Source organism: Sylvia atricapilla, chromosome 1 (genome assembly GCF_009819655.1).
Source record: "Sylvia atricapilla isolate bSylAtr1 chromosome 1, bSylAtr1.pri, whole genome shotgun sequence".
Taxonomy (NCBI): Eukaryota; Metazoa; Chordata; class Aves; order Passeriformes; family Sylviidae; genus Sylvia; species Sylvia atricapilla.
In genome coordinates, this window is record NC_089140.1 from 101,655,222 (window position 1) to 101,682,243 (window position 27,022).

A 27,022-nucleotide genomic window follows, 5' to 3' on the forward strand; every position below is an offset into this window, starting at 1 on the left:
TCTTCAACAGAAGTACCAAATTTTGACATTAGTTGTGCATCTCTGCTCTGAAGGAGCAGAGAAATCTAATGAAAGGAAGATTTGACTGTCACTATTTCTCTAGCACACACAGCACAACAGTGCATAATTCAAGATGTCCTGGTAAGCCAGTGGTTTCAGTTCTATGTTGTGACTATTAGAGACGAGACAAATTTCTAAAATTTCTAGTGTTCTTATTTTCTTGTGAAGAAATGATCTGTTAACCCACTGGCTAAATGTCCATTACAGTCAGATTGAAATGTTTAGGGACACAATCAAATATTGTTTCGGTCTCCTCCTGACAGATATGAATTTTAGTTCTGGTAAAAGACAAAGTGCTAACTGGATATAATACGGTATCAGGAATTTACTGTACTAAAGCCTCACCACACTGAAATCAGTGGCAAACCACCTTTCAATGACCACAATCTATCTAATAATTTCAGTATTTCATTATTTCTCTGATTCAAGCAAGTCAAGAACCCCCCACTATTATTTCACAGCAGATGATACTAACCAATTTCTGACAGTCCTGTGATTTCTGCTTGCCATGCTCACTCATCAAAATGCTCTCACATTTATTTTGTCCATCATGAAGAACCTACCAGGGACTAAAGGACCTCAGCAGCCCCTGATGAGTTTACTGGTAAAAAAGCATTTTTGGGCTTAGCGTTAGAAGGAAACAATCCCCCCCACTCTCCCACTTCCTGAAAAGTGGGAATGGCCCCTCTCCAACCAGGGCTTCTAAAGAACAGTGATCTGCCAACACAGATGTGTCAGTCCTCATCTTCCCTGTTTTTCCCATCCTGTGATCCTTGATGGTTGTGCAGACCATTCAAATAGTCCATCACTGGACTATATGAATGAATATGTCAGTCAACATAGGTTGACTAGACAGCTGAACTTGCATATGAGACAAGGGAGTAGCATGAGGAACTTTTTTTCCCCCTCCCCTCTTCCCACATCACACCACTAATGCCTGCTGGGTAGAGCAAGGGTATAAATAAACTGGTTGTGATTTATATAAAAGTTGTAGAAATAAAATCAGGAGACAAAACCCTCTTCATAGTATAATGGATGGAAAGTAAACATGTTTCCTGAAAATTTTACAATTTCCAATGAATAATAAAACACATTCAAGCACTCAAATAAATATGTCTTTCTTAAATGCAATAGTTTTTTAATTTTTGGTACAAGAGACTGAGATCCCAATCTGCCTATATACAAACAGCACAGAATTACAAAAAGAAAGTTTATCTAAGTCAAATTTCTTAATTTTTATTAAATTCAAAAACTGCAGGAAAAAAATCACAACTTTCTAGGTACAAATAAAAACAAGTCAGCTAAAATAAAATGGTTGTCAAGTTAAAACCCACTTTCCGTAATTTTCCCTTCTCTTGCTATTGCCCACAGTATCATTTGAACTCCTAGAAGTGCTTTAGAAATTCGTCTTATCTTACCTATAAGATAGTAAACTGTAAGTTTACTGTTTAAAAAAACAAACTGTTTAGGCACAAGGTGGCAGAAGACATAAGCACAAATATCAACCATGCTTTCCTTAAATTGTCAGTAGAAAATCCAGGTGTGCTACAGGCCTGCATGGCATTGAATTCAGAATGTCAGAGCTTATTCAGTGAAATAAGGGTTTTTTTCTTTTTTTTTTTTCCTTTTTTTTTTTTTTTTTGGTGTTAACAGTTTGTTGTGTCTTTTTTTTTTTTTTTCTCCCATAAAACAGAGAGAATCTGCTTAAGCCAGTGGTATACTTTACTGTTCAGTGCCAGTGCTCTGGCTAGAAGAGTGGCAAAAGTGACAAAATGGGTTCCAGCACCAGAGAATGCGAAGTAGAGAAGCTGTAGTGTGAAAAAGACTGGTTCATACTTGTGTTGTCAGTGTAATTAATAGTCTGGCGACCACCTGCTAAGACAGCATGACAAGCAGTCACATGCTATTTGGAGATATCAGCCCGGCCAGGCCATCAGCTGCTCTCCCAACACAGCAGTGACCAAGGCGAACAACTGATGTCTGCTGCTCTTCCAACTACACGTAAAGGAACTGTCAAACACAAAATTAAATCGTAACAAAATTAACACAAGTGTTGTTCCATATTCCAGATTCTACCTTTTACCCATCACTTGATACTTGCCATTCTAATAACAGGTGCAGTTCCACTGTCATTCATAAATACAAAATTTTATTTGCACTTCATTAGTTTAGAAAGACCACAATGTTTTTCAATACCACAACATTCAGGACACACCAAGTTATTCAAATATGCATCTACTGATTTACCACAGCTAAACTAAACAGTGCATTTAATAAAAGATATACCAAAAGATATAATTCACAAGTTCATTATCAGACAAAATCCTAACACAGTATTTGCTTAATGGGAATAATTTCCACCATTAGGAAAGAAAATAATTTTACCTTAGGTTCCCTTCCCCCATCCCTACAGATGTCCAGACAAAAATACACATATATATTCTTTAACACAGGAAAATGTATCATCTTAATTTTTTTTTCCAAGAATTTGTCTAGGACAGCAGCATTGTTTTTTTATACCTTCTTTTAGAGCTTGATATATCTCCATTCTTTTATTGGAATTTAATGATTTTTTGTAACCAAATTTACGTTTATGCAGAAAATTATATATGCTTTTTCAAAGTGCAATCTTAGCTCTGCACCAGGTGTGTTGTCTTGGTACACAAAGAAAGGGTGCAGCACTAAACAAAATAAATAAAAGACTGCCAAAAATTAAACTTAGCTTTTCAATAAATCCAGTCAGCAGAGGATGCTACAGCCAAAAATGTTTTCACTACATTAAAAGGAAACATGATGCTGATTATGGAAGCTTTGTACATAAAGTCCTCTGTTTTTAAAAAATTTGTCTTTAAAATAGTTAGCAAAGCACCATATACTTATCTTCATACCAGAAGAGCTTCTGCCTGCTGTTTATAATAACAAAGAACTATTACAACATTTATGTCAAGAATAGGTATAGATTTAATTTCTCCTCCTCCTCAACTGGATGTGTGGCAAACCCCCACCGACTGTACAGTATTTATAACACTGGGGTGATGAATGAAACACCATTGTGAGGGAGGGGGTAATAATTAAATGTTATAGTTGAATCCTACATAGGATTGCATATTTGCATATTTACAAGTTAGTGTGTAGCTCTGACTCGAATAACAAAGTGCAACGAGAAACTGCCAAATGATTGTAGTGCAGAGTAGTACAGATACTTTCTTTACCCTCCTGCTCATATTTTTCACTCTGGAGGAAGTAACAAGTCAACAGCAACGGACATGTGGCCTTGGAGGAGGCAGTTCTGGTGGGATTTCTGGCTCTGGTTGCAGGGACAGGATACTGTTGGACAATTCATTTCTTATAACATCCAGTGGCATCTTAAAGAAAAGAAAAATCACCTGTAAACAGTAATCTGCATAGAAAGAAGTCATTTCAAGAGTTCACTGACAGCCAAAGCTGTCAGGGTCTTTGTCAATTTCAGGGTCTTTTGGGTCTTACCAGTGAAATGCAGTGTGGTCAGCAGCCTGTGAACTGCATCATGCCCACTACGCATTATCCAAAAATTTCACCTGACAGTCTGTTCTTGCTCTGTCCTCCCAAGCCTGTGCAGTCATTTTTAAACACTGACCATTTGTGTGACCAGAGGAATACTACCACCTGAGTATTTTACCTTTTTCAGAATGTCATCAACAAGTTTTAGAAATATTTCATCCACATTAAAATTATCCTTGGCACTTGCTTCACAAAACCGCATCCCAGTTATTTGCTGTGCAAACTGATGGGAGAGAAAATAAAGTAAGTCCATGAAGATATATGCAAACAACCACAGACAGCAAATAGACCCTCCTCATAAAACCATATAAAACCCCTCAAACACACAACTTTCCCCAAATCTGTGACAGAAGTCTAATTCAATTAGTAATCCTGAATCTGCATGGTACAGCAAATATTGCAACATACAGCTGATTTTTCCTTAAAATAGGTTTATTGGAAGAGTGCTCTGCATTTTTCCAGACTTAATTCATGTATTCAGTTGACACATACTGCTGCAGACTGCCAAAAAGGAAGAACTTCTCAGAACAGCTAATCTCAACTTTGTTATTCAAAATGTAGGAAAGTGAAGTACACATGCAAGAATTAGTGTTAACTCCAAAAGTTTGGAATAAGCCTTCGTTTCCAAATGTTTGTGTACGCCCATACCGACATTGTTCCGGTCAAGATGGTGCTGAGTATCACACTACAATGAATGTACTGTCTTGCCAGATTCCTTTACACTTGTGGGGTTATAAGAGAACAAAAAAATATATGAAAACAAAGGTGAGCCAAGTAATCAATCAGGGATGTTGCCTGTTCAAAAATAGTACTGGGAACCAAACATCTGAAAGAAGGCCCACAAAGATTTCCTGAGCAGAGATTGTCATTTGTTCTTCAAGTCTTCACTACATCCCCCTTCAGAGCCCAAAAAGAAGTATCCCCTACACTACTGGTACAGTGTAAGCTGACTTGTAGCTTACTCTTTCTTTAGATCAAAGACACACCACTCCAGCAGGAACTCTTACAACTGCACATCATACACAAATAAACACCACGTGGATTTTGAGAAATCACCACCACTCTCAATATGCTCCCTTATGTCAACAGGCTGAACAAGAGCAGGCACAGACCATCAGCAGCAATGCCACAACAGCTTTGCCTCTACACCTGTCCTTACCTTCTCTCCCTGCTGCCGAGTAATCTCTCGATCAACTTCACAGTCCAGTTTATTTCCAACTAATAGAAGCTCTGCATCTTCTGAAGCATACTGCAATTAAAACATTTCTAATTAACTAAATCTAGAAATATAAGATTTTGTAATGCAAACACAACACAAAAAAGGGCAATTCCACTACTAAATAAGGAACCACACTGACACGGTTTATAGGTAAATGTTCTTCCCAAACATTATTTCAGAAAAAATCAATTTTTAAAATTCCATTTTTTAATGTGAATGTTAAAATGTGACTTGAGAACTAGCTGCTCTAGTTTATCTAAGAATGAACACAATGACCTTATTTCACAGACAGGAAACAAAGCCCCCTCCCCCCACTGCAAAGGTAAATGAACAATGTTACAGATTTTCACTGAAACTTCTAACTAGGACAATTGTAGATCAAGAAAGCAGGAAGGGACACCCATTTTACAACATAAACACATCAATGTTAAATCCTGGCTAAAAGTAATCAGTGAAAATTAGCTGACAATAGTTTATTAATCGTAAACTGATGCTGTAAATTCCTTTGAGGGGAAAAAATATACCTAAGGCATACCTTATCAATCATTTTCATCCATTTTGGTAAATCGTCAAATGTTTCCTTCTTGGTGATATCATACACCAAAATAATTCCCTTGGCACTTCTGTAATAAGCTGAGGTAATGCTGTTGAATCTCTCCTGACCTGCTGTGTCCCTAAGAAGCAGCAGCAAACAGTGGCACAAATATTTCATCAATTTGCAAAGTACAGAATAACTTTGTTTACATTTTAATAATAACACTCTCACATTCACTTAAGACAGTATATTTCCTTCCATATGTGTGAATTTCAGGGAAAAAAAATGGAGCAGTACTTCCAATCATAAAAAGTTATCATATTAAAACAATTTATCCCATACTAACTTCTCCAAGAAAGGCCACCAAACATTTCCAGATGTGTCTGAGAGTGAAGTTATCTAATGAAAATGTACCAGGAGATAAAGCTGGTTTTGCATTACTGGGGTTTGTTGTTTGTTTTGTGAACTTTTGGTTGGGTTTTTTTAACAGCCCTGAAAAAATGAATGGATACATGCTTATTAAACATATCCACACACCCAGCTATAAAACAAGCAATGAACTGATCATTATAATTTGAGCTTTCAGACTCTTTTTGGTTCAACCACAGCAATTCAGCCACGGTTCTAAAACTACTGCAAAACCTACTGGCACAGAAGCGAATGAAAAGAGTGAGCAATCACTAAGTGGTACAACTTTTGCACTAGATACCCAGCTTTCATATTATTTATCTATTATTAATATACCTATTTATCTGAGGTGTGCAAGTAACATTTCTGTGCTGTCAGCACTGTCAGTATTTCAGACAGAGTGCATTCACACTGGAGACTAATTTCCAGCAAAGCCTCAGGTCACCCATACTAGCTATGGCTTCTGTTCCAAAGTAGATGAGACAGAAGAGGTATTTTGTACTGAACCATGAAAACTTTTGAACTCCTTTTAATCACATCATCAAGCTTGTCTAGGGAAGATTTTTGGCAGTTATACTAAAAAAATAGCTGGTGCATATCCTAAGTCTTAAAATGTGACTGGCATCTCAATTGGAAAGTAAGTTATATGGTGCTCCAAAGTCATCAAGCATTTGCTGCTTGAGCTCAGCCCCCAAAGTCAATGGATGATTTTGAAATTTCACTGTCAAAAGATGGATCAAAATTAAGAGTGGAGAGAGGAAAATTGTGTGCATATTGGGACTCAAAACTTCAAAATTAATCCTCTTCAACAGTCACATTTTAGACAAAAGGAGGAGGAGAATGAACTTGGGAATGAATTTAACAATGGAGACCTGGAACACTGGTTACCAAAATAAAAAGATCATGTTCACAAAACGCCACATTGATTGTCCTGAAGATTTAATCAGGTCCTATGCACAACAAGCAGTAGAACAGACCACCACAAACCTATCTTACTCAGCATAAAATCTTTAGGAATTTCAGGTGAGTTTCAAAGTGAAGTATTTAACTTGCCCCTGAAATTGCCACAAGTGTACTTGATGGCAACAAATATTTGCTAGCGATTTTACAAAGTAAAGCAGTGTCCACTAGAAAATAATTTGGAACCTCTGCTTCATAGCCTGTGAGAAAATTATGACTTATACTTCACTGCAAGCCAATGACACTGCAACACAAGGCAGAAGAGATCAAATTCCTACTGCATCCATTTTTATTTTTATTCAAATCCTACTCTCAGAACTTCAGAATTACATTCATATAAAGCTCTGGGACCCTACAGAAAATGAAAATAGGTAGCTTGTTTCCATAAGTTCAAGCACCAGTAGTATTGCAGACCAGTTTTAGACGGTTAATTGGTTGTTTTCATGTTACTAATGAGGCATTTTTTTGTAAAGCAGTACAAGTTCTGGCAGCTGAAATTATATATATATATAAAATATTACTCAGAGTAATGAACTCTATATTCTTTTCCATTACTTCTTTTTTACAGTCAGATTCATTTTTTGGAAGGTCCTTTGGATGTTCAGTCTGTTAAAAGTTTAATAATTTTAGTATGAACCGTTGATTTTCCACATATGGATAACAATGCTCTAGTGCTTATGAACAGAACTCTCAGAATTATGACCTTGCAGAGCAGCCCCTGTCATCTGTTGCTAATCCAGCCTATTGATGAAGTGTATTAGGGATGGGAGACCTTTAGTTCCATCATTCTGAGCACAAATAACTACATGGCAGGTGGAAGGGCAGATCTCATGTGGGAGAACACACCGATTTCTATCTTTGTTCAGAGTAATTGAAAAAAGTTGCTTTTTGGTTTTGCTTGTCTGTCAGTTTGTTTTGCTGGCCAGTCATTTCCTTCCTTTCTGTGCCCCTAGTGGAATACAGAAGGTGTTTCAGAGTCACCTGTCTGTGCCTTCAGGTGAGTGCTAGGGACCTTTAACAACTCCATCACAAGGTACCAGATCAGTAAGTACATAAATTATAAAAACAGAGGAGAAACAAACACTAATGTTCAACTACCCTCCCTGACAGCAGTCATCAGTGCACTGGATAAGCAGGCCATGAAGAGAACTATGCAACATTACACAACTCTCCCACTCCAGCTATCTCCAGCCCCACATTTCCCCAGCCCTGCTGAGTACTCTGTCTCCAAGCCCACCTGGTACTATCAGCTTCTCCTCTCTCCACAGCACTCTCAGGCTCTTTAAAACTTTATAGCATTCCCAGGCTGCTGCACTCTGTGCTCCAGTTTGTGTTGGTCCTTCACCCGAATGTCACACAACCTGTAGTCTGGCTTGCTTGTTTGGGACACACCACATGCTGTGGCCGGTTTAGAACACCCACGGACAGCCTGGCTGCCCACTACCTGTAACGAATGGCCAGATGACCACTGACTGGCACCTGAGTCATGCCAATTACAGTGGATTTTTGCTGACTTTCTTCACCTTGCCTGAAGTCACTGACTTCCCCCAGACTTCACCTCTCCTCCTGCAGCAGGTGGAAATGAAACCAGTCAGCAGTTTCTGATTGTGAGCATGCTATTCTAACCCTTATTTTCTTTGAAAAGTGGAAGAAAATAAGCTGAATTTGCAGTCTCTAACATTACCCTTACATTGTATTGGTCTTCAAACTGTAGGGTGAAAGTCGGAAAATTATTTCTGCAATAAGTAAGTTTAAAATGCAACCCCAGGCTACCTAAGTAAACTGCAGTTTGAGCATCAAGTGGATCTTTAGCATGGAAAATCTTGTCTTCTACTAGGTTCCATCGTATTTTTCATGAAAATGCGCAGCAAATTCTTCCAGTGTTGAAGAAAAAGGACAACTCCTAATGCAGAGCTAACATTAAAATCACATCCAACTTCAAATGCTTTCTTCTAACGTGCAGGGCTGGAGCAATTACTCTTGCTATACTATTTTCATGGTTGTATCACACTCTTGCAGCTGGAGTATTTTAGTAAGGATAGCTATAGAAGCACTAGAAGTGGAAAGCTGGAAGAAGAGATGACCACTGTTTAACTGGGCTAACTACATTACATCATGACTTTCATGAATGATACTTCGTGCTACCAGTTGTTTATTTGCTCTGGTCAGAATCAACACAAAGTCAGTTTAATTTAATTCCAATTAAATTAAGCTCCAGAAGTTCAAATAAGAAATTACTACAACTCAAACAATGACTTAGCACAACTGAAAAAAAACCCCATCAGATTTTTTTAAATGCTAAAAGCAGTTTTCTTCTGTTGATTTTTTTCCAAGAAACTTCTCTAAATGAAAAGCATTGGTCTTTCTAATTTGTAATCAGAAACACACAGTGTATGACTCCTCAACCAGCTATAATCTGCAATTAGAGAATCCAACTGCTTGACTGTTTTTTGCTTCCCAAACAGAAACTAGACATCACTCCAAAAATACAGACATACATTACAACAAGCAAAAGGAAATAAAAAAATCACACAAAGCCCATTTTCAAGTGTTGACTTGTTATGTTCTACGGCAGACTGCATAAAACACAATACAAATACAGTTAATTAAAATATCTTCGTATAATTTCTCTTCTACATAAAAGTTCTCTGTGTCTATCTTGACCAGTTGAAACAAACATGGACAGACTCAAAAACTGCCTCCGGCTCTCTAGTTAAATTAATTTTTTATGAGTGGTGGTGTAAAGTGGCAAAAGAAGTGAAAATATTTTGAAACTTACATAAAAAACTTGACACTAATTAAACACTTTCACATGCTCTACGCTTCCGTGGAACCTACAGGTAATATTTTAAAAAATGCTTTAAAGTAATTTTAGAGGTTAATTCTACCTGTCAAATGGATTTTTTCTGCTTCCATAAACCACAAATGTATTTAAGACCTTCTATTATATAAATAATTTATTTCAGAGGTACTGAACCAAAGAAATTACATTCTTACATATTCTAGAACAGGGACTTTCCAAGACAACTGTCTCTTAGAAAACAGAGCAGGCAGAATGTGAATTTTTTATGAAAATGCACTGGTTTACAACACCTTCAGAAGCAAATCAAGCTTGTTTTGTTCCCAGGTTGCTGGCTACCTTGAGCACTAAGCCTGTGGAGGTATCAGAGAGCTCCCCAGGCTACCCAGTGAGGAACTGGGTGCAGTGGCAGGGCAGCACTGCTTCCCACAAACAGGTCCCTCCTTTCAGAGGGGAAGCTGGAAGTGACTGTGTCAGCTGCTTGTGTCAGCGACTGCCCAGATCACTCAGGGGAGAGGGCACAGTCAGACACCTTCCTGTCCTGCTTCAAAGCATCAGCGAGGGGTTCCCTATGATTTGATCCAGTTTTCCAGCTTTGAAGAAGCGCTGATTCACAGATGCTTGGATTTACCTGAACACTTACACTATCCAGTAGTTCTGGTCACACCACCTCATGACTTGAGCTGCATGCAGGTATTAACTTCTCACAGGACACAGGAGCTTGTGTCAGCCTAGGACTGCAAGGCAGAAGCTGATTTACTTATCCTACCACTTCTGGCAACCAAAGGGGCACTACTAACTGTTCCAAGTGGCACAGGAAAGGTGGATACTACTCTGTGTCCTCTAGTAAAGCTCTATCATTGCATAATTTAAGGACTAGAAGGTTATTTCCTGACTGGAAGTCAGGCAAATAAGGGAAGCAAGGACCAAATAGGAAGCTAAAGGCAAGAGCAGACGCCTCTGTGATCCTCAGGGCACAGCTCTCCATTAGGAAAGGACCACAGGAGACAAGTCCTTTTGTATTCTACTCTCCTAACAGGAGCAGGTATGAAACCGGCTTTCAAAAGGACATCTTGGACACCTAATCACCTGAAATATTCAACACTGTACTGTTTCAGTGTATCTTTTGATAAACTCAAGTTGTGCTGATAGCAGTGAGGGGAAAGACAGGTCAAGTGACCATAAAAATACCAAAGTAAACTTTTTAAAGACTATTCTTGTTTGACTCTAGAAGTAAAATCATCAGAGTACTAAAAAAAATAAGCAAAATTTCATGCACTGAAATGTAACTTTAGTCCTTTTAAGAAAACAGGTAAGTGTTAACTTCCGAAATTATCTGTTCACTGAATGAAAGAGGTTTTTTTGTAGTAAAGTTACTTCGATTAATGTATCTAACACTACCAGGAAGTATGTGGCAACCTAAATTCTGTCACTGTGTAGGTATGAAAGGAGACTGACTCATGATCAGCCATGCAATTGAAGCTTGCATTTCTAAACTTCCAAGTGTTTGACTTGGTGAATTGCTTTCCTCTTCAATCCAACAACTGAAGGTAAAATAAGGAGCTGAGGGAGCTGGGGTTGTTTAGCCTGGAGAAGAGGAGGCTCAGGGGAGACCTTGTCACTCTCTACAACTCCCTAAAAGGTGGCTGTAGCAAGGTGGGGGTTGGTCTCTTCTCCCAAGTAACAGAGGACAGGACAACAGGAAACAGCCTCGAGTTGCATTTGGGGAGATTTAGATTGGCTATTAGGAAAAAGTCTCTTCACCAAAAGGATTGTCAAGAACTGGAAGAGGCTGCCCAGGGCAATGGTCGAGTCACCTTAACAGAGATGCAGACATGACCCTGTAAAGACATTCAGACATGACCCTTGGGGACAGGGTTTAGTGGTGGACTTAGCAGCACTGGAATCTTAAGGGTCTTTTTAAACTTAAATAATTCTGTGATAATAAGAGTTTATAGGTATGCCCAAAAACATGCCCAACAGAATTCAGAAGTAATTAGCAGAAGTTGTGCTTATCTAATTGCTTTTCTAAAAATACTGGAAGTATGCCAAGGCAGTTTTAAAGATTAAGTTTAAGAACAACATTTCAACAGCCACTGTTGGGGAGAAAGTGACATTTAGGAGCAGGATGTCATGTTCATGAATTTTATCATATTTTAAAATATTATCTCTTTATCTCTGTTTTCCTTGCCATTTTAGTAAGGCTTCCCATAGAGGTAATTATCACATCTTAGCAATCAACTTTAAAATTCAATTTTTAAAGTTTCCTATATCCTACCTGCTAGCATATTCTCAATATGTGGAAAATAATGGTTTAAGCATTTCTTTTCCAAAAAACTTCACTCCTATTTTATTCAACATGAGAATTTTTTGTAAGTTTAGCACATTTCACAGTAAGAATGCATTAGGCACACATTAGCATCTCCACATCAGAATTTTTTGTTACCTCTGTCAGCTCCAGCAGACCCTGGCTAACAATTGCTGGCTCAACTGCCAGTCTTGTGGTCACAGGTTTCCAAACAGGGACAGATGAATGAAGACATGCCACTAACATTCAAGTGTTAGGTGACGGATGAGACCAAAGATGAAGCAGCAGTTAACTCAGAGGGAAGCAAGACAGACACATGGTGTAACAGACAGAACTGATGGTGACCTGCCAAGAGGAGTTAGTAAACTGAATTCACTGCATCCATGTAGGTAAGAATGAAAAATTACCAGCATATCCCAAAAGTGTAATAAAAAGAATATTTACAGCTTTCCCCCCTCTATGGATTGTTAGCAGCTTAAACAGTTTAACTACAACGCCAGTTATGCATCACACACTGTTAATAAACCAAAGCTAAGCTTCTACATAGTAGTATGTAAGATTAATGTACAGAACATAGCTGGTTTATTCTCTGATAATTATGTTTATGTACGGTACTACTTTGCAAAATAAAGGAGTGTTTAGCTCAATAATTTCTAAACAATAAAAATTTAATTAATCACTAACATGGAGAACCATTACCAGAAATCATGTAGCCTACTCCAGAAAGAAAGAGTTTAGCTCAGGCACTGAGCTTTCTGCAGTAGGACATCAGTACCAGTAAAGGTATAGTCTTATTTGCATGGGATTGCTTTATTTTTCCATGCTGTTTAGAGTGGATATGATTTACTCAAGTCTTGAATGCCCTTCACTTTGAAGTTATTTAAAAACAGTGTCAAAGAAACAGCACTGCCTATACCAAGTTTTAGAAAAACAGTTTAGAAAATACTTCACAGTTGCTTTATAATTGCTGTTACAATGAAGGTCAGTTTTAATCAGTCCAGAAAAATAAAGAAAACAAAATGTACTTCCTCTAGTGTCTATTTAACACAGTCAACTTTTGTTGTCTGTAGAACTCCTATTTCTTGTGTAGGTGATGTCATTCTTCCAGGAAAAGGGGCCCAAGGCCTCTGTGATGCATTAATATTTCAGTAATTGCATTCATGCCCTACTTCTAACTTTATCTCTCCTTCTCCTCTTTTATCCTCACAAAAATCTAAGAGCTATTTGGCTTTGTTTAAGCCTTGTGGGAATGGAGGAGAGAAGTAACAAGGTAAGAGCTAAACCAGCTTATAACAGTTAATAGTAGTATTAGACAAGCATATTAATTCATGCTAGAACATAAAAATTAAAACATACTGCTGGTTGCACATTTGTTTTACTTACCAGATTTGTAATCTAATTTTCTTTCCTCTTAGCTCTACTGTTTTGATTTTAAAATCAACACCTATAAATAAAATACAGTAAACAAAAAAAGGAGGAATAAGAAGCAAAAGTAATGAGGGTGTAATTATTATTTTTTTATTTTTTTTTAGATCAACTTGTAACAGTGTGAACAAGCAGAAGGGTTTGCACCACTACGGGTCAGCTCAGGAACATCATGGGGATTAGACAACCACTACATGGCCTGTGAGCCATCCAATCTGGCAGCATCACAACATAAACCTTCCACTTTGTGCAAAATTTCCAGCAGCAGGTAAACCCAACACAACAGTAAAACAACAGGCACAGTATGACTGTTTCTCTCCTATTCACCTCGACTGTCAAGGACAAGCCTGTTCTACTTCCAACTGGCACAGATGCCCTGGAGGCATGGAGCAGAACCAATCCCTCCACATCAGTTCGGCTGTTTGTGAAGCAGGAACAATATAGGTCTGGCTTCCAGGATGGATGCTTAGCATCTGTAAAATGCTGGACTTAAAGCTGGTTTATGAAGAAGTTTGTCAAGACTGTCATTGTTAAGTCCCGCAAATATTTATTAGCAAACTTCTTATATTCAAAGAGGGTATTTGAGTTTTAAAAATTATTTTATACCTGTATGGTACTTTTATTCATCGTCTCAAAACTCCAGTCACATTTTGAATGCATGCTAAATATCAAAGATAGAACCATGAAGATTGTGTTATACAGAAAGATTTAACTCCTACAAAAAAAAAAAATGCTGGCTAGCAACACACATAAGACATACTGTGGTGAAACAATACCTAGACACAAAAGATTACCACCTTAACTACAAAAATGTATCAGGGAATCAATGTCCTAGAATACCACAGATTTGTAAGCTATGACCCTGTTCATTTTAGGATACATTTGTATGAAGATTTTTGCTTCAGTTCTTCCTTCTACACATCATCTCTCCTAACAGAGCTAAATCAAAAAGGGAGAAATAAAAAGACATGAGAACACGGTTCAGACCCATACACTTAAAACTCACACAGAAGTGTAGAAGCATAATGTGTTGGAAACACTTTTGCTACTTCACAAGCAATTGTAAACTAAGAACAAGGATGAAACTGAAGAGAAAAAACTGTTTTTATTTTCTCTAACAAAAACGGCACATTTTCCCAAAGACTACCCTTGGTAAAAGCTGAGTGTCCCTGCTGCTATTAAGAACTGAGACTGAATTTAAACTTTGACAGAATGGACTGAATTTCACCATTATGTCCTTATTTTTAGTTTGCAGAGCAGGTGGATATTGTTCAGCCAGATTAAATAAATGGAAAGATAACTGACCTTCATTCTCCTAAACAAATATCCCCTCTAACAGCTTGCAGTTGCACACTGCATATTGATAAAAGTAATGTCATCACACCATGACATTTCTCCTCGTTCTCCATGTCCTTAATAGTGTCTAGCACACTTAACCACCAATTCTTGGAGAGATACTCAGGACATATGATGCCTGTACTTCACTTACAAACATGCATCTTTTTTCAAATCCCAGGAGTTAACGTGTTAAAGTAATTTGTATTAAACAGTTTAAAACTTTAATGGCAATTTTCAAGTAGGCATATGCAAATTAATACAAATATTCAAATTATTAAAATTTCAAAGAATTTGTTAATCCTAACTTCAAGAAATCTTTTGTACACTTCTGGAAAGTGACTTAGTGCAAAAGCAGAAGAGAAATGATCCAGCTATGTTCTAGTATCCAAAGTGTGTGACATGAGAATTTTTTGTAATTCTATTCTAATCATGGTATGTTTTAAAGAAACACACATCCATTTCTACTGCCTTTTCTCTATATAAATGCATTTAAACTATAAAATGCAATTGTCTTAATAGTCACAACTTTGTCTACAAGACAGAACTTAATTAACTGTAATTGCTTATCTCAAAGCTCTCCTGTCCTCAAGGAAGTTTGAATACAACTGACCAGACATCTCAATCCCAATTCCTAATCCTACCATTCTGTCCTACACAACATACTAAATGATTTGCCATTCATCTGACATTAAAAGTAGTCTAGATCATCTCTGATCCCAAGCTGAGTGTTAAAACCACCACAGGGATTCCATGTTTCAGTAACTACAAAACAAAATATTTTTATTTTTATGGATGTGGTTTATACAAACCACTGCTGTCTTATACAAACAAAAAAAAACCCAAAAAGTTTTCGTTATATTTTTAAAAAATAATATAATTAACTATGGAGAGAAAATTCAACTGTTGTAACAGACCATGTTTTCAACGTGCGACTTCCCGGGACAAGAAGGCACAATATTTGAATAAAACGAAGTAGAAAAAAACCTATATATTAAAGGGATGGTTTCAAAATAAATACTATGTCAACAGCATTCTTACTTTAAAGGCAGGCGATTAATTCTATTAATCATCTTAAAGTCATACCGTGAAATAGTTCCCTACTGTGAAGTTTTGCAAGGAATAATACAAACATGTAACAGTTTGGGAAAAGCAGACAGAATCTTCTACAGAATCATTTGAATCATTTAACACTTAAGTCAGACAGAGTGCCAGAACTCTGCAAAGGTTACTCAACTACTTTTTTGTAATTAGTAATGCTCTGCAAGCATCAACACAATACCAAAAGCTTCATGTCTGCCAATACTGAAGGAAAAAATCTGGCAGCTTTCCTTTTGCATACAAAGAAACAAATTCCTAAGCCTGTCAGGTTTCATTAGCATGTTTCACCACAGACTGCCAAAGCCAGGGCTTCGAGTTTACATACAAAGTAGTAATTCAATTAAAACAACAACACAATAATTTGTTTTCCACTTCAATTTCAAATATTGCATTGAGTTAAGAAAAAGGTCAATGAAAGAAATTATTAAGCTTGACATACGTTAATGGAAATACCTAAATGAAAAGTTTTGCTATCCATACAATTACTCTGGCATGGTTTTATATATAGTTCAATAAAACAGGAGAATCAACAATTACTGTTGACAACTGCATTAAATCTGAATAACTTAGCTTATAAAAAGAAAGGATTTAAAAAAGCTCTCCTTAGCTGTTTGCTTACCAGCGAACTATCAGTGGTTTGCATTCTACCTACCTTGCATTTAAAGGCCTGTTGGCTAATTTATTGTCAGTGAATAACAAAATACACACTTGCCAGGAAATCTGACAAGTGCATGTTCTTATGACCAGAGTGAAGCGTGCCACTTACCAGGTCACAGTCATGTAAGGGAAACCAAAAGTCTTATTACAATTTCCCCTCCCATTAAAAGTCAGCCTCATCTCAATATGTCAGGCTTACATGGACAACAGGCAATCAATAATATTCCAAAATTATTACACTCAGAGAACAAGTAAATCCAAATGACCATCCCTCTTTTTATGGGTTTTATTGATTGAAATTGTATGTGTTTGGATGTCACATTTTGACCCTCACTTTTTGCCAGAAAAGCCTTTTTCAGGAGTCCAAAAAACATCCTCCAAGAACTAAGGTAAAAGGCAGAAAAATACAGATCTCAGCCTCTGGCTTGTGTTTCTGATTTTGCATTTATTTTAGCATTTGAAAGTATACTGATTGAGCTTGCCCTACAACTTAAATCTGCAAAGGAGTATCTCCTCTCCCCACAGGCTAGATATATGTCAAATAAGGCATTAGGGACAGCAACACTAACCTGGTGTGTGTAACACAAGTTAAGGATTAGAAACATTTCATTTACTGTTCATGGTTGCTGTTAGTAGTGCATGAACTTCGGATAAAAAATGCACTTCACGCAAAGAAGAACATCTATTACAACACGGAGCTATGCCTCCTCCAGGAAAGACAAAGGGCTACCAGGACAGAAAGGTTTAAAAGTATATTAAACACACAGCCAAACAACCTGTCTGAACTCTTCAAAACTAAACAGCTTTAAGAGAAAGAGAACAGACTCAAAATAGAAGTCCACTAATGAAGTTCTAGATAAGGGCAAGTCACTGAGGATGACATCTCTTGTCAATAGATCAAACTTGAGACTGTTTCAAACTTGAGACTTGAAATCCTACAAAAATGAAGCCTAGCTCAGAACCAACTACAGAACATTAATTTCTCACCCCAAACAAACTAGAGGTTATCTGCCAGGATGCAAACTGAGATACACACAACTGGGTGCAGCTTTTCTCTTTAAACCTAAAATTATTTGTTTAGAAATAAAATAGCAAAGAAACTTCTTACTATGCATTTTATGTTTAGATTTTCAATCTTTAATTTCCTTTCATAAGAGACAGAAAAAGAAAGTAGAAACAGTTTTGCTTAATGCACACAGAGTGACCTTTCAGTGGACAAGGTTTCCTGGTAACAAAGTTAATGGAAGAGCTGGGAAAACAGATGCAAATAGAGCACAAAAAAAACCCCTCTAACTAAAATCAATTCCAATGGATTCAATTTTCAGAGGCCTGTTAGTGATTTGCATCAAAGTAATTCAATCAGTGAAAGATAATCAGACCATGCTTAAAGAAACACAATCAGTTTAAAAATTCAGAGGTAATATACCAATTAACCCTTAAAACAGCCATATTAATTTGAAGGCTATGATGGGTTATTGAATTTAGACATCTGACAGCATTATGCAAAAAAATTGTCTTACTTATGCTACATTTGATAACTGAGGTCACATGAGTTTTGAGGTAACAACCATTTTCATTAGTCCCGGTTTGTAACTCAAACAATACTTACACCTATCCCAAAACTGCCAAAGTCAATGAAAAGATGCTCAAGAGCATGCCTTCTAATTTCTATACTCTTGCTTTGGGGGGAAGGTGGGGTGGGGGGGAAGCAATCAACAATAAATGGTACACAGGGAGGACACAAAAAGGTTACAGAAACTGTTACTAGGAAAAAATATCCCAAACCATTTTGTCTTATTTTAGTCAAATTCTAGGGCAAGCAGTTAGTTTTTAAACCACACCAAAGTGTACACGCCTCTTTCAAACTGCACGTTGCAAATTAAAAAAATTCAAAGAAGAAATTTGGAATAATTTAGCGCTAAATCAGATATAAGTATGTTTGGGGATTATTTCAGAGGCAGGTAAAGTACGTTGTCCATAGAGCTTCAAGCATGTAATTCTAGAACGATTAACATGCAGACATTTGAGACTGCGTGCCTAAAATAAAAGTGTACCCATACCTCAACTGGCAACTGGGCTACAGACTAGAATGAAACAGATACCAACTTTCTTTTCCTTCTGTGTAATATACATGCAGTATAATACATGCAGTGAGTAAATGTTGAAGGTGTAGTCAAATGATTTTTTTTTTGAATGTCCAATATACAGCTTCTAAACATTTCAGATGCTTGGTATTTCCCAATTCAGTGAGAAAGGAGTAACTTATAATATCTTTACATTCTTGTGGACAATAAGGCCTTTCAGAAAACTTAGGCTTTTGACACTATTTAGGATAGTAAGTTCAAAGCATATACCAAAATGCTGGCAAACAGAATGAGAAGGAAGAGGAAACTGGAAGCAGTAAGTCTCTCTGTGGCTTCATGGACAAGACTTCTTTTCAAATTTCTGATTATGAAACAGAGAAACACACTGAACTACTGGTCAACAACTACCTGACCTAAAGGAAAAACTGAATGGAAAAAGAAAGGTTATTTAATGAGCAACAATATCCAGAGTTTTAGAAGGTGGAATCTATAAGCATTTTGTTTTGGGTATCAAGTTTCCCTCTCCTTGAGATATCAGCAGAAGTAAGTTGTAAAAGTGTTGCTAACCAACTTCCAGAAGTCCCTGAGAATCATATGGTCCTATTTTCTTTTTTTTTTTTTTTTCTTTGCTAGTGACACGCTCAGCTGTTCACAGCAGAGACTGAGTCTGACAGCTGCATTCCTCTCCCCTTGCAAACCCAGCTCCCCATTTGACACCATTCAAGTGGCCTCTTCACTCTGCCTGTTGTTTTATTTGTGTATTCTCATATATGTCCTGACTAGAGACTCTGACAGTCCCGTAGTGTTGATAAAACCCAGTGCCTGAATATTTCTATCAGTTGGAGTTAACATCTAGTTTACAAATGAAAAAAACAAAGTTCAACTTCAAATTTACTCTTCCTTGTAACCTCTTGCTAATTAAAATCCCCATACCTCCACAAAACCCTATTCCTAAACCTTAATAATTTATATTATCTACCTACCTTTTCCTGTGTTAAATTACAGTTTTGTTGACTTATGAAGATTCAAATGACTATGCATAGCAAACCATTGCTGACTATATCAAATGCTGTAAAATACACTTAGTTGACACATCTGGGGCAAACAATGACTGGCCAGGTGTTTTCACTTGCTGGAGTCTCCATGTTGTCCACTACAAGTGACTACACTGCTCCTGAAGGTAAAAGGCAGCTTCCAGGGGACACTGGCTTCTCTCATAATTTGTACCTCCAAAGACAAACAAGGAGGTTCACACATGCTCCCTAGTTGTCTTGAGGTTTTGTGTAAGACAAAACTGTTTTTCTCTGCGAGTTTCCAGCCTCCTGCTCCTCTCTGTTTATAGTTTGGCAAGAAACTGCAACACACCATTGGTATTGGTATGGGGTATTTACACTATTCTACTCTAGTCAGAAAGCCAACACACAAAACCAGATGTATTAACACCCTGGATAGGCAAAAGTAAGAACAGTCAATTCTCACAGAATTGCTTATCCCTCATCAAAACTTCCTTCCTTTTTTTTATATAACTGTAGGAATTTCTCCAGTTAAGAGCTGTTTCTAGATTAAAGGAAGAACATCTTACAATTACTTCATCATGATGTGGTAAACTAAGAAACATCTATTTCTACTCTTTCTCCTCTCTCCTCACACCAAGTAAGCTTTCAGTGCCATCTACTGAAGGGGGGGAAAATCTTAAAAGAAAAATTATAATGAATTATACTTTTCAGAGAGTGCACAGGCCCCCACAAGTGTACCAAAGAAAGGAATGTTCTTTTAGTTGACTCAGGATGATTTTCCGAAAATTTTATATAGATTGTTCTTCATCTCAGATTACATCAAATTACTACATTTATTTTTAAGCCATAGATTTGATTTACTGAAAAAAAACCCCAAATGATTAGTAAGCCACACACTGTGTTTACAATGCCTGAGAGAACACTGATTAGATAACCAAAAAGATTGAGGAGTAATTTAAAGGGCTGTTCTGAAAAATGACAAATACTTTAAAAGTGAATAGTCTGATACTTTTAAGTGAAAACAATTTTGTTATATAACAAGCTTATGGGAGTGAAACTTAACATTTATGTTGTTAGCCCACGTTTTTTAAGGATAAAGAAAATGAAGACAGGTTTGAATTGTGACAGAAACCTCAAACATATGTATACATACATACAAAAATGCATGTATGTATGTATTTGTATACCATATAGAAATGTCTATAAATTAAAGACTTATATTAATGCCTTACTTAAGAGCATTCTAATAGAAGACAAAGCTAAAGTTTTTACTATTGCTATTGTTTATTTGATTGACACTAGGAATTTTGCATAGTATAAAAAAAAATCGGAACAATTTCACTAGGAAGGAAAAGCATGGGTATCTGTAAATCTCAGGAGTTTCTGACTTCCATACCATTTCATATGAAGGTGAAACAAGGTCAAAGAGCATTTCTGTAAAGCCAAAGGAGTCTTGCATTTACATGTCACTGATCTGGATCCCTCAGGCTGCTATTAGCCCAGAACAGATCACAGGTCACTGAATTCCCATCTTGATCCACAACGAACCTTTCCATTACAAACCTCACTATTATTTTGCTTGTAAATGAGGACAGAAGGAAGTTTTAGTGTTTACTACAAGTGATGCTTTGGTTTTCTACGAACAGCTGCTAAAACAGCCAGCAATGCACAAGGCACATAAACTGCACTGGCATTATCAAAGGCAAGGCATCTTTCCTGGGATGATTTTAGACCTGGTGGAAAAGAGCTGAAAGATAAGATGAGGTCTTAAGAGACTTTAGATACTAATTCAGCATGTAAAAGAAAAGCTGAGGAGCCCAAGTTGATTTGAGGGATGAGGACAATCAGCATCCTAAGAGGTGAGTCAGTGCAGGGCCTCATTTTTGGGAGAGCAGGAACCTCAAGTTCAGAGAATAAAATCCAGAGAGAAATGTAATGTCTGTGGAAAAATGAGATCGACAGGAAATACTGCTGAGTACAGGAATTCTGTAGATCTGTCATGAAAGACAAACAGCAGGGAGACTGGGAATGAAATAAGAATTGGTGGATCAGGTAGGATGTACGACCATGAGGCTGAGCAGTAGCTTGACAGAGTGTGAAGAGAACAGAGGCCATTGAATTTTTAATAAAGAGACTCTGATGAAAAAGATGTTGAGATAGCACAGTTTAAAATATATATATAAATTTAATATCATTACTATGGAGATCTGAATTAGGATATATTTCTTTCAGGATAAGATCTAACTGAGGTGAGATAAGGAGGTGGAAGAAGCAGAGGCAAACACCGTTTCTTCACCCCCATGCTTGAATCGTCTTACAAATGTGGCAATGTATTTATCCACTACCCTTGGAAAGATCATTCTTCTTCACACCATATTTGGTGCATACTTTTTTTAGTTGCCAAGTCTGGAAAACCTTCAAGTGATAGCTTTGGATTGTGCTCCTGTACGAATAATGCAGGCAACAAATAATAAATGGAGATCAAATTTTACTTTAAAAGTGTAGACATATGCTTGCTGACAAAGCTAATATGATCCCAATATTACCCCTGAACAAGATATTATCCCATTATAGAAAGACAGTGGATTTAATACTGGCATGAAGAGAGTAATTTTACATTTTTCAAAAATCAGTAAATATTTGAGCATATTGGGTATTCTCAGTGCTATGTAAATAGCAGATTTAAGGAGACATAATATTCCATGCAACTAATTTAATGCCCAAAATAAATACATCAAAAGAATTTTAGATCAACAGCACATTGTGTGCTGTTATGAATAATGTGCTGAAATCTGCCAAGCTATTTTTGAACACTTTCAAAGAAGTTCTGAGTTGAGACTGAAGATATGTTGATGTGTTTTCATTGCAGAATTTTCTTTACCAATCTGGCAATGTAGTCTTCTCAAATTAGCATTTAAATACTGTATCTTTCCTAACTGAATTCTACCTTTCTTTTTCTGCAAAAATGCTCCACTTTTCAATAACGTGCCACTATTATCAGCACCTAGGGACAGGAGACAGAAAAGGTCTTTGGATAAGGCAATTCTGCCACTGTCGGAGGAAGTCCTGAGTAGCCTCTGCTCTCATACAAAAGCTTAAGGTGCTAAAATGCTGTTCTCTTTGTCCAGTAGGTCCACAGGTTTTAGTATAAAGGCATGAAATTAAGGTTGAGACCATAAATATCAAGGTAAGGAAGTAAATATATATTCCAGCATTCCATTTTAAATACAGATTTGCTAATATAAGATACATACAACAACATGCAGTTTCTTGGTTGGTTGCATGGCCTTTTCAAATTTCATCTCAAGGTATACTGAGTTTATGTAACTGGATCAATCGCAACATTTTCACTGATTTTTCAAAACATTCTCCACTTGCAAAATCTTAAAAACCACTGCAGTTAAGTGGTGACAAAGGAAGAGCTTTATGATTTCAACTGTGTATTAGAGGCTGAACTCAGGTTGTTTTAGAGTGTGGGTTATTTTCAATCTATATGAAATGTAAACAGCAGTAGATACTTTTTCTTACTTTATAGTGCAAAAAAATCAGAGTACGAGCTGACTGTGAGAAGCTCTTTCATTTAGAAGTCAAAAGATCTAGGGGAATCTCAACAGCTCTCAAATTTAATCTGAGGACCTTGAAAGAATGCCATTACTATCAAGTCGTTCTGCATGTATTTTGGCAGAAGTTGATTTCCCTATGCTGCTTTATGTTGGCACATCTTGTACAACAAACATTACGTAACCTTCTGTCTAGCAGCATATCACTACTTATTTCCTGTTTCTTCCCTAAAATAAGGAAGCTTCTCTGCTTGAATCACTGTCTCAGTAATTTAGGAAATCAGTTTTGCTCAAAAGGCTCCAGCCTGTTAGTCTGGACCGGAGTCTAAACCACCTCCCCCCTCACTTCCCAAGATTCAGAGCAGGAAACTAACCCCAGTTACAGAGACCAGCCCAGACTTGACAGAACCATTAATGTGGGTCAACCTAAAGAAGATGCAGGAAAATTAAAATTAATGTCTAGACCTGGGGAATTTATAAAGAACACATTCATCTATTAATTGTACTTCAGTCGTACCATAAATTCAATTAATCTGTTCATCTAGACAAACCATCAACATTTCCTTCATAACAACGGATCCCTTGAGGATTAATGCCTCTGATATGCTATCACCGTCTTTCTAACTTCTACAAGGTTAAGTTGCCAACTTCCAACCAAAAACCTTTATCAACGTAACAGTGCTAATCTGCACTACCAGATCTGGATTCTTAGCCTAGAAAAGAATTAAATAACTGGTAAAACACACATTAAAACAAAAGTATCAGCAACTGCGCATCATTTTGTTCCAGGAAGGTAATTTTTCGATAGTAATAACTCAGCTTCTAAAAGGCAACACAATCACTTTTCATCAGATGCTATAAATCCCCTCACATTCCAAGCTACAATTAAGCTAAGCACACGTATTTTCCAGTGACACAGACTGTAACAACCACCTTGCTGCAATACTCGAGTTCAACTCCAGGGATAGGACTCTAATAACAACACAGACTAACCAGCTTGTTTTCCTCCCTTCACACACTTGTGTATTAAAGGACAGCAGGCATTAAATTACCTCCAAGACTCGCACAGATGACTAAACCATAAATAAGGCAGCACACTACAGAACTAGGAGCTCGCTCTCTAGTTAGCTGTGTAAAGAGCCAAACACACAGTGCTCTCAAGAAACAAAACATTAACCTGGGATCTAATATCACAGGGAGGTTCTTCGCGAAGTCATAGCAGCCATCTGGAGTTAATCTGACTGCGGTCTGGAAGACTAGTTGAATAACACACTGGAAGAGTATACAGAATACACACTGCAACTTTTCAACTCCTGAAATATTTCTGTCTCCTTACACGCAACATCTAAGACTTAAGCACAAAAAGCTGCTTTACCAACCATGCCTAATTTTTTTCTTTAAACCGCTTGCCTTTAGCAAGGCTGAAACAGGGCAGCCAGCAGCTTCTCAGAACTCGCAAAGCTAACTAGGACATCCACGATCTTTCCAAGGAGCGCTGTTTGAAGTCCGGCACCAACCAAGCCCCTGAGCTCCCCAGGGCCGAGGAACCCACCCGGGGAGACCCAACGCCGCTGCCCCGGGCGGGAAGGGGCCGGGGCCGGGGCCGGGAGGGAATGCCCGGCAAGCGGGGAGCGGGCCCGCACTCGGGGAAAGGCGGGACAGGGGCCGGGAAGGGCGGCCGCCGCCCCGAGCCCCCGCTCCACGGCCGGGCCCTGCCGGCACCGGGGCGAGGAGCGCCCCCTCCCCCGGGACGGGACGCGCTCTCTTACCCACGGTGGACTTGCAGGCCTCGCAGAAGGTGTCGTCGGTGAATCGCTCCATGAGGCTGGTCTTGCCCACCCCCCGCGACCCGATGATGATCACCTGCAGCTTGAAGTCGGCCGGCCGCGGCGGCTGCTTCCTGCGGCGGGACTGCCCCCCCGAGAGCGCCGGCGACCCCGCCGCCGAGCCCGCCCCGAGGTCCAGCCCGCCGCCCCCCGCCCTGCGCTGCGGCAGCCCCGAGCCCGGCTCCATCAGCGACGCATGCGGCAGCGCCGCGCTCCCTCCCCGCCCTCCCCGCCACCGGCGGCCACCACTGCGAGGCACGGGGAGGAGGGGGCAGCGAGGACGAGACGCGGCCGCCGCCCGGCCCTGCCCGAGGGGAACGGGAACAGCCACAGGAACGGGAACTGCGCCGCCGCCGCCGCCGGGAGCGGCGCGCCCAGGCCCGCGCCCGCCCGCGCAGCGCCCCCTGCCGGCCCGGAGCCGCGGCCGGGCCGAGCCGCAGTGCCGGGGGCGGGAGCGCCCGCCCGGACCGCCCCGGACCGCCCCGGACCGCCCGGCCCGACGGCGGCGTGGGAGGGGGCCCGGAGCGGGCGGCCTTGTCCCGGAGCGGGCGGCCTTGTCCCGGAGCGGGCGGCCTTGTCCCGGAGCGGGCCGCCTTGCCCCGGAGCGGGCGGCCTTGCCCCGGAGCGGGCCGCCTTGCCCCGGAGCGGGCCGCCTTGTCCCGGAGCGGGCGGCTTTGTCCCGGAGCGTGTAGCCTTGTCCCGGAGCGGGCGGCCTTGTCCCGGAGCGGGCGGCCTTGCCCCGGAGCGGGCCGCCTTGTCCCGGAGCGGGCCGCCTTGTCCCGGAGCGGGCCGCCTTGCCCCGGAGCGGGCCGCCTTGTCCCGGAGCGGGCGGGTTTGTCCCGGAGCGGGCCGCCTTGTCCCGGAGCGGGCCGCCTTGTCCCGGAGCGGGCGGCTTTGTCCCGGCCGCCGTGGGGGGAGCCCCGGTGCGCTCGGGCGCTGCGCGGCCGGGTCTTTGCTTCGAGCTGCCGCTGGGAGCTGTCTCTGCCGGGGCGGCGGGCTCTGCATCCTCTTTGGGGGATCGGAGCATTGCGCTTACGAGGAAAGGGTGAGGGAGTTGGGCTTGTTTAGCCTCAGGAAGAGACCTCTGAGAGGGTGTAGATAAATACCTAGGGAGGCGTCCCAAAAAGATCAGGCTGTTGTCCGTGATGCCGAGAAATAGGACAGTAGGCAGCGAGGGAAGTGGATGCACAGAAAGTTCCACCTGAACACGAGGAAGAACTTTTCCACTTTGCAGTGACCGTGCACTGGGAACAGATAGCCCAGAGGGATGTGGAGTCTCCCTCGCCGGAGATAATCAAGATCCCTCAGACACAGTCGTGTGCTCTGTGCTCTAGGCCGACCCTGCTGGAGCAGGGAGATGGGCCAGATGACCCACTGTGGACCCTCCCTACATGACCTGTTCTGTAATTCTTGATTTTGTGATTGTCCAATTTTGTCTCACCTAAATTTGCCTTCAGGTAGTCAAGCAAACCTCAGCCCTGGGCAGACTCGCTGTGTGTGGTAGCACACACGGGTCTGGGGTCATCCAGGGATGGATTTCACTGACAGATTTCTGAACCTGGAACCCACTTGCTCCTGGGCACCGGCGTTTTTGTTACAACCACCTGTGCCAACTCAGTTGTTCAAATTCCAAGCAAAGGAAAATACGGCTGTAGAGGAAGTAGTGTAATAAATCATATGAGGGGGAAAATGATTGGGATGAGCATTGCTCACTGTAATTTTTGAGGAAATGTCTATCTCTCCAAGCTCTGAAGACCTAGAGTTCAGAGAATACAGATTTTTCAGACGCAGCTGGCAGCAAAGGGTGCAGAATCATAGAATGGCCTGGGTTGGAAGGGACGTTCAAGATCACCTAACTCAAATCACACTGCTATGGGCAGGGGCAACTTCCACTAGACCAGGTTGCTCAGAGCTCCATCTAACTTGGCCTTGAGCACCTTCAGGGCTGAGGCATCCACAGCTTCTCTTCCAGACATAGGAGGGATTCATGGTTTGAAGAGAATCTGAAATCTACATGTAGGATAAAGTATTTTGAACATGAGAGGCAGGGAGAAAAAGCTGGTGGACATGTGAGAACATTTAGTCCCATTTTCTAGATTCTCACTACCACTCGTAAGCTAAGAAAATTTGTCAAGGGAATGTAAGATTGGGGGTACAGAAACCATTGCCATACAGGAATGACTTTCTC

At 39.8% G+C, this 27,022-nt stretch overlaps 1 protein-coding gene across 1 annotated transcript; it reads right to left on the reverse strand.

Annotated features, from left to right (window-relative positions):
* Positions 1 to 2,192: 2,192 nt before the first annotated feature.
* Positions 2,193 to 25,150, reverse strand: RAB12 (RAB12, member RAS oncogene family). The gene is made up of 6 exons (XM_066329193.1): positions 24,778 to 25,150; positions 13,214 to 13,274; positions 5,355 to 5,493; positions 4,760 to 4,849; positions 3,719 to 3,823; positions 2,193 to 3,425 (listed from the first exon to the last, which is right to left on the reverse strand). Exons 1-6 carry the CDS (start codon positions 25,019 to 25,021, stop codon positions 3,312 to 3,314), a joined length of 753 nt encoding a protein of 250 aa, XP_066185290.1. The 5' UTR covers positions 25,022 to 25,150; the 3' UTR covers positions 2,193 to 3,311.
* Between the last annotated feature and the right edge of the window lie 1,872 nt (positions 25,151 to 27,022).

What these genes read in the sequence shown, in the direction of transcription:
- RAB12 (XM_066329193.1), bottom strand. Translation starts at nt 25,021, where the DNA reads ATGGAGCCGGGCTCGGGGCTGCCGCAGCGCAGGGCGGGGGGCGGCGGG. An exon ending in CTCGGCAGCAGGGAGAGAAG is followed by an intron (nt 3,824 to 4,759) that starts GTAAGGACAGGT and finishes CTCTCCCATCAG; the next exon opens with TTTGCACAGCAAATAACTGG. An exon ending in TTGATGACATTCTGAAAAAG is followed by an intron (nt 3,426 to 3,718) that starts GTAAAATACTCA and finishes CTTTTCTTTAAG; the next exon opens with ATGCCACTGGATGTTATAAG.